Source organism: Prionailurus viverrinus, chromosome D3 (genome assembly GCF_022837055.1).
Source record: "Prionailurus viverrinus isolate Anna chromosome D3, UM_Priviv_1.0, whole genome shotgun sequence".
NCBI classification, from domain to species: domain Eukaryota; kingdom Metazoa; phylum Chordata; class Mammalia; order Carnivora; family Felidae; genus Prionailurus; species Prionailurus viverrinus.
The window spans coordinates 19980865-19993778 of NC_062572.1; the positions used below are offsets into that span (position 1 = coordinate 19980865).

General features: G+C 41.3%; 1 protein-coding gene across 4 annotated transcripts in view; it reads right to left on the reverse strand.

The window, feature by feature from the left end:
- LOC125149153 (sodium/glucose cotransporter 1-like) overlaps positions 1-12914 on the reverse strand; it is a 58851-nt gene that overhangs the window by 20706 nt on the left and 25231 nt on the right. For all 4 annotated transcript variants that reach the window (XM_047827892.1, XM_047827891.1, XM_047827894.1 and 1 more), the window contains 2 exons: positions 8933-9153; positions 1887-2022 (listed from right to left, as the gene is read on the reverse strand). In XM_047827892.1, the coding sequence (XP_047683848.1) occupies positions 1887-2022; positions 8933-9153 (357 nt within the window). The remainder of the gene's footprint in view (positions 1-1886; positions 2023-8932; positions 9154-12914) is intronic.

Sequence of the window (12914 nt, forward strand, 5' to 3'; positions counted from 1 at the left end):
CATCTTGAGGAAGACTAATACTAAAGCTTGATTAGAAACTCAAGGGGGCAGCTGCATCCATTTACATCTTCCCACTCTCCCTGCCTCCTGCTTCAGGTAACAGAACCTCTGTGACACTTGGGGTGGTATAGGAAGGGCCCAGGAGCCAGGCCTGGCCATTCTGGAAGTTCCTTCCCCTTGGCTACAAGACTGGTCCCTATCACTAAGTGAGTTCACTAAGACTCCTCTAGGATTTTTGCTGGAACTATAGGGAAAAGAAACACCTGGTGGGTATTGTTGAGCTGGTGGGATAGAGGTCTGCTGCAGCTGGTGACCACTTTGCCAACAGAAGGCCTGAGGATGACACTAGCTCTGAAGAAAGAGGAGCTAAAAAGGTGCATGTCATGTTCAACCAAGGGCCCCAAATAATACAGTGTCCTAAACAGAAAAACAGATTTCAAGAACCACACCTTGGCAGTTGGCAGTGTCTGGCCCCCAGCTCTGGCCAGGGGAGAGACCCAGAATCTAGGGCCAAGAGCACTTGGGTTATTGGAAAAGCATATTCTTCCAGGAACATGGACAGGTGCCAAGCTTCCATGATAAGTGGCTTTCTGGCTTTATACACCTGGCATGTGCAAATGGATATGTGAATCTGGCCATTTCTGAGGACTAGGGACAGGTGGTTCCTGGCTCTTCTCACCCCAAGGGCTCTCCACCAGTGCATTCCATCAACTCTGTTCACCCCTTGGTCAGAAGGCTGGAGAGAGTTGGGGTTCTCAAAACCCACTCCAGCTAGAGGGAGAGGCCATTCCCCGCTCTTTTCCCCTCTCCCTAAGTAGTTTCCTCTCTAGAGTCCAAGATATATGTGACTCTTCCCAGTCTTCTTCTTTAGTGAGCAGGGTGGTCTCTGCTGTGGAGTGGGGTAGGGAGGCAGGTCCACAAGGCCCAGGGCATTCTGGAGTCCTAGAGAGCACAGCAGCGTATTTCTTAACCAATGAGGAGGCATGAGACCCCCAAATGCCACCTGACAGTCAAAGACCAAATCTGGGAATGCTGAAACAAGGCCTTTCTCTCTGTTAAAACTGGAAGGGAATTAGGATTAAAAAGTCGCATGCCTTGGGGCAGAATGAAGGATGAATTAGGCTTAGAGATGTCTCCTGCACCTGTTACTTAGCAATAAAAAGTGTTTTACATTCTGTTTGGCATTGTCAAAGCTCAGCAGCAGAAGATTCCCGTGGAAGCCACCTGCTTTGCGATAGTGGCTGCACCTATCAGAGAAAAGTGCTCCATGAAGGTTTAATGAATAAACAAACCTGGTACCTTGAGAGACAGTACGGCTAGTAAGACAAGGTTGAAATGGGAATAAGACATCCACAGAATTATGATAGCTCATTAAGGGAAACAGAGATGCTTTAATAGCATTTAGTAGAAAGAACGTGGGCCTGAGTCAGACCCACTTTGGGGGTTTACATCAAGCTCCCCTTCTGACAAGCCCTCCTCAAGGTCTAAGTGAGCAGTGATAGCATCTTTCACATCCCCAGCACAGCACCTGGCACAAAGGCGTGCATGCCATGATGATGCATCAGTGCAAGGGGAGTAAGTAAGTCTTCCTGCAGATTGTGCCTCCAAGCCCTGGCAGAGACTGGGCTCTGGCTGCATGGAGCATCGGTCAGCTCTTCCCTGCCTGAACTCTTTGCACGGAATTTCTCTCTTGCCACCTACATCCATGGTCTCTGCCAGACTTCTGTTCAGCAGCATCTCTAATCCGAACCCCTTAGCTCCCTAGAAAGGAATCTGGGGCATCTCAACACCTCCCAATACTGTGGGAGGCCTGATGACCCTAAACGTCCTCTAGATCTCTAAGAAAACAGAAGATCAGTGTGAACACATCAGAATTAAGAATTTACCCGGGAACAAGATGCGGCTGATCATTCCCGGCATCACAATGCTAAACATGGGCAGCAGCTTCAGGTACCCACAAAGGACGCAGCCGCCTCTCACATGAGACATGTTCTTCCCTGCCAGGCATCGCTGGACAAAAATCTGCCAAGGAAACACAGATGGGTGAGGCGGGGGGTGGGGCTATCAGTGAATCAAGTGTGGGCTACCACGGCACAGACAGGATAACTGTGACCTGCTGCAGCAGCAGGATGTGCCCTCTGGTGGGTTCTTGCTAAGCTGCTCACCCCAATCGTCCAGGCATCTTCAGGGCAGGCAGGGCCAGAGGAGATGCACGTGACCAATAGCATGTTTTGCTCAGTGCACAGTTGCCTGAAGGGACAGGAATGGTGTGCGTGACCTTGGCCTCATTGTTAGCACTGCAAACCAATTACAGAGGCACAGTGCTTATGAACTGTCCCCTGGCAAGGACGAGACTCCCTCCTAGAGGGCACAGACTGTCCCTGCAGGGCAGAAGGAAGAGGGCCCTTGTGACATCAATCAAAGCAAAGGGTCCCCGGCACCAAATGAATTTTCAGAACTGGGACCAACTTTGTTCATCTAAATTGAAATGAACCAGTACAGATCTTTAAAACGCAAAATCTCCTAGGAGATGTCTCACGACCCATTTCATAGTGCTCCTGCCATAAGAAGCAGTGTGCACTCAGGCCAAACAGAATGCTACAGCTGGCAGGTGGAGAAGCACTTAAGAAAGCACATAAAGACACGGTCCGGTGCATCACAACAATGCAATATTATGTATGTACTCAAAGTTCGTTTCTGAAAAACATTTAGATAATGTGAAAAATGCTCACAGTGTGATGGTAACTAAAAGGCATACAGGATCCAACAGCAGGCTGTACACCGTGGCTCTGTACCGAGAAAAAAAGTGCAGAGGAATAAAGTGACATGGTTAGAGTGGTTAATCCTGGCATGGTAAAATTAGCAGGCAGGATGGTCATCTTCTTTTTATGTTTTGTTTACTGTCCAAATGCATGATTTTAATAATAGGAGGAAGAGCCCCAAAGTGGTCCTCCTCATGCAACAGGTACTGTTTCTCAGGAGGTCCACTGGTATCCTGTTGCTGGCCTCTCAGTGAACACAGGCTTCCACTTGAGCGGGTGTGGGTGGGCAGCCAGGCTGCATTTCCTGGTCTTTACTTAGCCCAGTGCACAGAAGAGCCAGTCTCTCAAGAGAGGGGATGAAGGAGGAGGGCAAGGACAGAAAGTTGGCTCTCATTCTGAGGCAAGGGTGATCAGAAAGGCAGTACATCATCCATGTAGGAAGTCCTAAGCACTTTTGTACATTATCATATATTACAAAGTGGGGCAAGGAGAGGACTATTGTTTAAAAATGGTGGTGGCCCAAAGTTAACAATTTTCCTTCCCTCAGATTGTTTGCTTCTCTTTTAATCAAACATTTTTCTTAAGTCACTTTCTTTACTAGTTAGAAGTTATGTATTCTACTTCTGTGTATTTAATAATGACCCGTAAAATTTTCACATAGATACAACTTCAAGTCTACAAATACAAGTCTTCAAATCAACATCCCACCCTTCTGAACAATTTAGAGTCCACAGAGAGATTTAACTCCAAACTGTGGTCCAATATTTTAGTTTTGTTCTATTTTTCACTTCCTGTACTTGTAATTATTATTTTTCAGCCCATTTGCTCACGACCTGTCACTATCTTTGCTATTTTTCTTGCTCATGAGTATTTCTATTCTTTTCTTTTTTTTTTTTTTTTTTTTTTTTTTATAAGCAAAATTTTTCTTTTTTTTTTTTTAAATTTTTTTCAACGTTTTTTTTTTTTATTTATTTTTGGGACAGAGAGAGACAGAGCATGAACGGGGGAGGGGCAGAGAGAGAGGGAGACACAGAATCGGAAACAGGCTCCAGGCTCCGAGCCAACTGCCCAGAGCCTGACGCGGGGCTCGAACTCACGGACCGCGAGATCGTGACCTGGCTGAAGTCGGCCGCTTAACCGACTGCGCCACCCAGGCGCCCCATCTTTTTTTTTTTTTTTTTAACATACATCCTTCAGTCCTTCTTTAGGGAAGGTTGTGTCTTAATTTTGCCCTTGGCCATGAATAATACCTTAGCTGGGCATGTACTTTAGAGGTGACAGTTTCCTCAATGCCTTTGAAAATTTTACTCCTCTGCCATGGGTTATATGGTTGCAGCTGAGAAGCCTGTTGTTGGTATAATTGTCTTCTTTCATCAGTAATCTTTCCTCTTAGGTACCTTTCAAAATCTCCTTGTCTTCGATGTTCTGAACTTTCATTACGGTTTCATTCCATTTCTTTGTGTGGATTTGTAAATTATTTCTGCTTGAGATTCACTGTGATTCTGGAATCCAGTGCTTCCTGCTCTTTTAGCAATGGCAAAACTTCTCAGCCACTTTCTCTTAAATATTGCTTCTCTCTCCTTTTCTTCTGGAGCTCCAATGAGATATATTTTAATCCTGATTCTCTCTTCCATGTCACTTTGTTTCCCTTTCATACTTTCCAGCTTTGTGCTTTCCATTTCTTCAGTTATCTCTTTCAGATGACTATTTTTTCCCCTTCAGCTATGGTTAATCTGCTAGTTTTTTAATGTTTATTTATTTAAGTAACCTCTACACCTAATGTGATCTACGACTCTGAGATCAAGAGTTGCATGCTCCTCCCATTGAGCCAGCCAGGTGCTCCTTTAATCTGCTATTTTAACAGCTACTGAGTTTCACATTTCAGTAAGCCTATTTTTCATATCTAGAAGTTTGATTATTCAAATCTGACTGATCATTTTGGTAGAATGGTGTTAATGTTTTTAGTTCCATTTTTATTTCTTTAAACTTTTTTTTTTTGTATTTGGTATCGTATACCTCAATGTTCTGAAGTTTGGGGGTACTAATTCTGCTGTTTCTGGCTCAAGGTGGTTTGATTCTTCCGTGTCTTCTAATTTCAGCTTAGGGGCTCATGTTGGGCAGGCATTCATTTGTGGGAATCCTGCAAGACCTCGGCTGAGGGTGCATCTCTCCAGGGAAAATCTGCCATTACTCCTGCCGGGTCAATGTGTAACAAATTTTGGATGAGTTTATGTTCATTTCTTCCCATGGGGTTTCCCTGACAATTCAGGGAATTAAATTAAATTAAAAATTTAAATTAAACACCTAAATGTATAGGAAGGCTAGTCTTCCCTTGTGAGTTCTCAGGGGAGAATTTTTCTTCCTCCTGGGGCCCAGGTTGATTTTGTTTGTTTGTTTGTTTGTTTTCAGCTATTTCTCCTTGCTGGTGGGCAGATATTTTCCCAGTCCACCTTTTCACTGAGGTAACAGCCTTCACTCTTCACCACTCATGAACTCAAGGCCTTTCTCCTGTTCTCACCTGGCCAGTTAAACCTAAGCCTCGGAAATCCTGGCTTGGCAAATGCTCTCAGGGCACCATAGGTGTTAGTGTCAGCTTAACTCTCTCTCTCTCTCTTTTAAATGTTTATTTACTTATTTTTGAGAGATAGAAAGAGATCGAGAATATGAGCAAGGGAGGGTTAGAGAGGAGAGAGAATTCCAAGCAGGATCCACCCTGTCAGTGCAGAGCCCAACGTGGGGCTCAAACTCACCAACCGTGAGATCATGACCTGAGGTGAAACCAAGAGTCAGATGCTTAACCAACTGAGCCACCCAGGTGCCCCTCAGCGTAACTCTCTTGAGTTCACTACTCTCTTTGGTTTTTTGGCCTCTGGAGATTTTCTTCCTTTCTTATGAGCTTTGCTATGACTACAAAAAGATGCTTGTTACATTTTACCCAGTAGAACTAGAAAATTTTGTTATGGGAGGTAGTTCAGGAAATCTAGTTTACCCATTGTCAGAAGTGAAAGGCCAGGGGCAACTTTTAAATTTGCAGAAGAAACTGAAAAGAAAAATACAGAAAGATCAATAAACATGTGGTAAATAGATCGGCAAAAATACAAATTAAAAAAAATCCTCAGAGCTATATTAGAGAGAATACCCATGTATTGTGCTCTGGATCTCATTTCTTGTCTTTCCACTCACTACATTTTAAAGACCCTTTAGTGTTGCTACATGTCATCTAGTCCATTGCTCTCATGACTGTATGGTATTCCACAGTCTTACTGCCCCCCTGCCATTTTATCTACCCACTTAGGAGTAACCAGCACAATCAACACTGTGATCAACATTGCATATTATAGTCCCTCATGAACTTGCATGAGGATTTTTTAGGTAGCTTCTGAGGAACACCACTGCTAGCTCAGAGTACGATATACTTACTTTTATAAAATACTGCTGGATTACTCTCCAGAACAGATCACACCAGTCTATACTTCCACCAGAAGTGCACGAGTTTTTTTTGCTTTTGTTTTTTTTTTGAGAGAGACAGAGATAGTTTAAGTGGGGGAAGGGCAGAGAGAGAGAGGGAGACAGAGAATCCCAAGCAGGCTCCACACAGTCAACACAGAGCCCAACTTGGGGCCTGAATTCATGAAACCACGAGATTATGACCTGAGCTGACACCAAGAGCTGGGTGCTTAACTGGCTGAGCCACCCAGGAGCCCTTGTGTGAGGGCTGACCTGGGCATTATCAATCTTTCTAATTTTGCCAGTCTCCTTGTGGTTTTAAGCTGTACTTATGTGATAACTCTGGGTTATATGCTTGTTAGCATTAATGCTTGTTTGAATTTCCTTTTTTATAAATGGCCTGTCATTATCTTTTGCCCACATTTCTATTGGAGTTCCTTTTTCTTATGGATTTGCTATTGTTTCTTATTCATGATAAATCCAATAATCTTCTCTAATCTGTCATCTGTTGACTTTATCTATGATACTCTTTGTTAAAAAGTACTTATTATGTATGGGCCCCTGGGTGGCTCAGTCAGTTAAGTATCTACCTCTTGGTTTTGGCCCAGGTCATGATCTCAAAGTTCGTGGGCTTGAGCCCTGTGTTGGGGTCTATGCTGACCAGATTCTCTCTTTCTCCTTTGGGATTCTCCTTCCCTCCCTCTCTCTCTGCCCCTCCCCTGCTCATATGCTCACCAATACTCTTTCTCTCTTTCAAAAATAAACTTAAAGAAGTAAAAAATAAAAAGTACTTATATGTAATGTAATCAAACCAGTATGATTTGTACTCCCTGATATGTCTTAAAAATATTCTGTTACCCTTCCTTAGATGCATAGTTTCACTTCCCACATTTAAGTCTTTAACCCACCTGAAGTCTACCTTTGTACTAAGTGCTGGCTGGGAGTGAAGTTTTGTTACTCCAGAGAGTCCATTGGTTTTCTAACAACTAAGTTTTCTAACAAAGAGTATGTATCTCCCCCATTTCTTTCTTTCTTTCTTTCTTTCTTTCTTTCTTTCTTTCTTTCTTTCTATTCATTCATTTAGTTAGTTAATTAGTTAGTTAGTTTTATTTTAAGTTAGGCTCCAAGCCCAACCTGGGGCTTGAATTCATGACCCTGAGATCAAGAGTCTGTATGCTCTACTGACTGAGCCAGCCAGGTACCCCACACCCCTGTTGATTTCTGAAGCCTCCTTAGATACATATTAAATTCCTATAAGTACATAAATCTGCCTGACCTCTTTATTCTGTTCCATTAGTCTGTGTGTCTATTCTTGGATATTTCAAACTATTTTTATTATTGCTACCTTGTAGATGTTTAAATATCTGGTTTGGCAAGTTCTCTCCCTTTGTTGTTCAGTTTCAAACTTGGGTTAGGGATTTATAGCATTTTCTTCTTCCACAAAATGTTTAAACCTTTTTTTTATTGTGATATAAATATGAAAGTATTTTTTTTATTGTGATATAAATATGAAAGTACACGGTAGCACATTAACAGCATACAGTCTAACACCCATCCAAATCGAGATGGAACATTGCAGGTACCCCAGAAGCCTCCCTGTGGCTCTTTTTTTGTTTTTTGTTTTGTTTTGTTTTGGTTTTTTTGCAAAAATTAAGGTGAAATTCACATAATATATAGTTAACCATTTTAAAGCGAACAATTCAGTAGCATTTAGTGCATTCCCAATCTTATGCAATTACCACCTCTCTCTACTTTCAAAACTTTTTCATCACCCCAGAAGAACAAACACATCCATTAAACTGTCCCCCTCCATTCCTTCTCTCCCAGCCCCTGGCAAGCACTAATTGGATTTCCATCTCTATGGATTTGCCTACTCTCGACATTTCATATAAAAGGAATCATACATAGGTGATCTTTGTGTCTGGCTTCTTCCACTTAGTATAATGTTTCCAAGATATTCCAATGAATGGATACATATTCTGTTTTATTAATTCATTGGTGGGTGAACATTTAGATTGTTTCCACCTTGTGGTAATTGTGAATAATGCTGCTACATGGGACTTTTTTTCATCTCAACCCCTTCCCTTGCTCCAGATATGACTGCTTTCATGACTACTTTATTTCTTCCTTGCTTTTCTTTATATATATGCCAATTACTATGTATTCCTAAATGACACAAGTTAGCACTGCCTGTGTTAAACTTTATAAAAATGTAATCATGCAGTGCCTAGCCTTCTGTGTCTAAAATCAAGCTGTGAAGATTCATCCATGTTATTGTGTATAGCTGTACTTTCTTTTCATTTCTCTATTGCCTTTGCACCATGTGAATATTTCACAGCTTATTTAATGAGCTACCATTGATAGTGGGCCATATAATTTTCAGAATAAATTTGAGTCCTTAAAAAAATCCAACTGAAATAGTGATTGGTTACATTTAATTTACAGACTCAGTTGGGGAAAACTGACATGTTTTTCATGTGATAATGATGGGAAGAAGGAAACAATGAAAATAGATGATGGGTTATAATGGGACTGTGAGTGAAATTCCTTTTAAACCGAATTTCTTATGAAGTTCTTTAGGCAATAAGTAAAGACTGGAAGGGAAACCTGATCACTGAGTGCAGTCAGGCCCGCTGTTGCCTATAGAGACTGGTAAAGCCTAGAATGCACTGAGACCGACCAGCCTCCAATGTAGTCACTTCACCTGCACCACGTCTAATTACCTGATCAGCGCACCAGTAGTATAAGGAGAGGGTGGAGACGCCAAAGACAATTCCAGGCCATGGGAGGTCTCCAGTGATGGGATCTCGGAAGATATGGAAAAAATCCAGGCGAGGAATAAAACACTCTGGCTTGGCAGTCCAATTTCCTTCATGGATTGGGTCTGGCTTACTATGTGGGTATTTATTCAGTAGCTCCTGGTATCCTCCCACTTCCTGAAAGGCTTAAAACACGATAAAATTTATCAGTATCTTACACCACACAATAACATATGTTTGAAGACCCAAGATTACAAAGTGAGACCCAGTTTCATTGACTGTACCTAGTATAAAAAGCACAATGGACTGAAAAATAGTCAAAACTGTATGTGCCTAAAAAAAGACATCATCTCTTCCAAAGAGAAATGGGAGTACAGTGGACATTGGTGGTTGTGTGCGCGCCCCCCCCCCCCCCACTCCAGCTTCTGGTAGCAGAACCCCTCTTTCCAGTTGCATTCCATCCTGTGTCACTTAGGTGGGCCTCATCAAACTGTCCACCATTCCAATATGGCATGTGCCCCAGGCCTGGCCAATGCTCTGTCCCATGGGCAACAGCTGATGTGTCAGGAATAGATATGAGACCCAAACTGGGCTAATCAGAATCTGTCCCAGGAGACTTCTGCTTAAGGAACCAAAAAAGCCTGCTTCCTTTCTTTGGGGTTCTGAGCTAGTCTGGCAGTTTGAAGCTCTCTTGTTTACCTGGTTCATTCAGAACCCTGGATCTAGGCATCACTGAAGGTACTGTGCCCCTGGAATTTTTACTTACGTGAGCCAAGAAGGTATTTACTTGCTTATGCTAGTTTTAACTAAAGTTTTATCACAAGCTTTCTAAAGAATCTTGGCTAGAATAGAAATTAATATTCACTTTCCTGCAATGCCAACAAAATGTTTATAAAATGTCATATTTGAAATTTTCCTCAGTCATAGCATTCATCTGTCAATATCCTAAGTGGTATACAATCTTAACATTAAAAAAATGTTTTTAAAAGGCACAAAACACCCATAGTTCCACTTAACTAAAAAATTCCCTTTATTTTGGCATATTAAAACATGTTCCTTTGATACAGATTTGATTATTGAAATGTGTTCAGAATCATTTAGAGTTGAAAGTAGTCAATAAAAGAATAATGAGTGACTATAAAATAAATAAGACACCTCATGGCACTTCTATAAATTAATTCCATATGGAGTAAAAGAAAGCAAAATACTAAACTACAAAGTTATTAGAAAAAAACAGAATATCTTCATGAACTACAGAACTAGAGAGTTGAGTTAGTCTACCTTCTTAGACAAGTCACAAAAAGGAAGAGGCAAGTTGGTAAATTTGACCTCAAAATTTAAAATTTATATGACTGAAATCAAGTTAAAAAGCTGTCAGGCCAAAAGAAGAAATTTGTGTCATGTATAAAGAACTCTTATACAACAATAGCCAAGGGAAACTACTCAGAAGAAATATAGTAGAGAATATGAGTGGGTAATTTACAAAAGAGGAACTCCAAATGGCCACTAAGTATATAAAATGATGCTTAACTTCACCAGTCTCTAGAAACTTCCAGTTAAAACAAGAATGAGATACTTATTTTTCCTTCCCCTATTTGGCAAATTTTTAAAAAGGCTTAAAACATCAATTATTGGCTGTAAGGGTAGGGAACACATATTCTGACATATATTGCTGAGAATATAAGTTAATACAGCCACTTTGGAGGATAATTTAGGGTATGTCTCAACAAAGCTGGGTTTATTCCAGGAATTCAAGATTGAGTTAACACTGAAAAATAATTCAATATAATTCACCATGTTAACAGAATAAGGGAGAAAAATAATATAATCATCTCAGTAAATGTGGAAGAAACGCTTGCTACAATTCAAAACCTGTTCATGATAGGGGTACCTGGGTGGCTCAGTCGGTTAGGCATCCAACTCTTGATTTCAACTCAGGTCATGGTCTCACAGTTCATGAGTATGAGCCTCATGTCGGGCTCTGTGCCGACAGCACAGAGCCTGCTTGCAATTCTCTCTCTCTCCCTCTCCCTCTGCCCTTCCCCCACTGGTGTGCTCTTGCTCTTGCTCTCCCTCCCTCTCTCTCAAAATAAATAACTTAAAAAAAAAAACACGTTCATGATAATTCTAGCCAACTAGGACTAGAAGGGAACTTGTTAGCCTGGCAAAGAGCATTTGCCAAAAATTGACAGCAAATGATTTATTTATTTTTTTTCAACGTTTATTTATTTTTGGAACAGAGAGAGACAGAGCATGAACGGGGGAAGGGCAGAGAGAGAGGGAGACACAGAATCGGAAACAGGCTCCAGGCTCCGAGCCATCAGCCCAGAGCCTGACGCGGGGCTCGAACTCACGGACTGCGAGATCGTGACCTGGCTGAAGTCGGAGGCTTAACCGACTGCGCCACCCAGGCGCCCCAGCAAATGATTTATTTAATGGTGAAATATCCAAAGATTTCTCTCTAAATTGGCAAAGAGACAAGGATGTCTGTTGTCTCTACTTCTATTCAACACTGTACTAATGACCCTGGCCAGTGCAATAGGCAAGAAAAGGAAACAAAAGGTATAAAGTTTGGAAAGCAAGGGAAGAAAAGATAACTTCTTGACCTGGGTACTTGTTACCAGGCTGTGTTCACTTTGTGATATCTCATCTAGCTACATACTTTGACTTGTGCACTTTTCAATAAAGTTCACTACAAATACAAAAACAAAAAGATTTCATAGATCTCCATTCACGGACATAGAAATTTGCCCAAGATATAGAACCAGTGGTGGAATAACAGGCTGCAAAATTTTGTTTTGATTCAGTTAAAATATGTCTCTCATAGATTAAAAAAAGATTGTATACATGAAGAATATATCTGGAAGGATATATACAAAACTAATAATGCTAGTTGTCTCTGGAGAGTTGAATTGAGAAACTGAGAGCAATGAATATTTCACTGTGTACCTTTTTGTTTTGTTTACCTTGTGTGTGTACTACCTAAAAATTAAAAACAAAAAATTGCAACTGGATGTGTATGGGGTCTCATGGCGACTAGTTTGGACAATACTCATTTGGACGTATAAGATCTTGTATATTTTTAAAAGAAAACAATTATTCCATTAGTTTAAAATAGTTTACCTACCAACATGAATGCCCTAATTATAAAAAAATTCCATTACATTTCTCAGAAAAAGTCTTAGTCTGTTTGGGCAGTTATAAGAAAATACCATAGGTTGGGTGACTTACAAACTGCAAATATTTACTTCCCATGGCTCTGGAGGCTAGGAAGTCTGAGGTCAAGTGCTAGATGATTGGGTGTCTAGTGAGGATCCCCTTCCTGGCTCATACATGGCTATCTTCTCAATGTGTCCTCAAATGGTGGAAAAAGTGAGGGGGCTCTCTGGGGTCTCTTTTATAAGGATACTAATGCCATTCATGAGTGCTCTGCTCTTATTTTTTTTTAAATTTTTTTTTAACGTTTATTTATTTTTGAGACAGAGAGAGACAGAGCATGAACGGGGGAGGGGCAGAGAGAGAGGGGGACACAGAACTGGAAGCAGGCTCCAGGCTCTGAGCCATCAGCCCAGAGCCCGACGCGGGGCTCGAACTCACGGACTGTGAGATCATGACCTGAGCTGAAGTCAGACGCTTAACTGACTGAACCACCCAGGCGCCCCATCTGCTCTTATGACCTAATCAGTTCCCAATGGCTTCGCCTTGGGGGTTAGGATTTCAACATATGAATTTTGGGAGGGAGACGAATATTCAGTCTATAAGAGTAAAGAATATATAATTACTTAGAGATATAATTGCTAACATTAAATGGAATATTCCACCTGCTCCTAAAGTTTAGTCAGATGTCATTTTCAACTATTGGGGGGTGAGGGTGGCAGATTTAAAAAATGTTGATGTTTAACACTAGTACACAATTAAAAACAATGGCTTAGTGTGTTCTATAGTT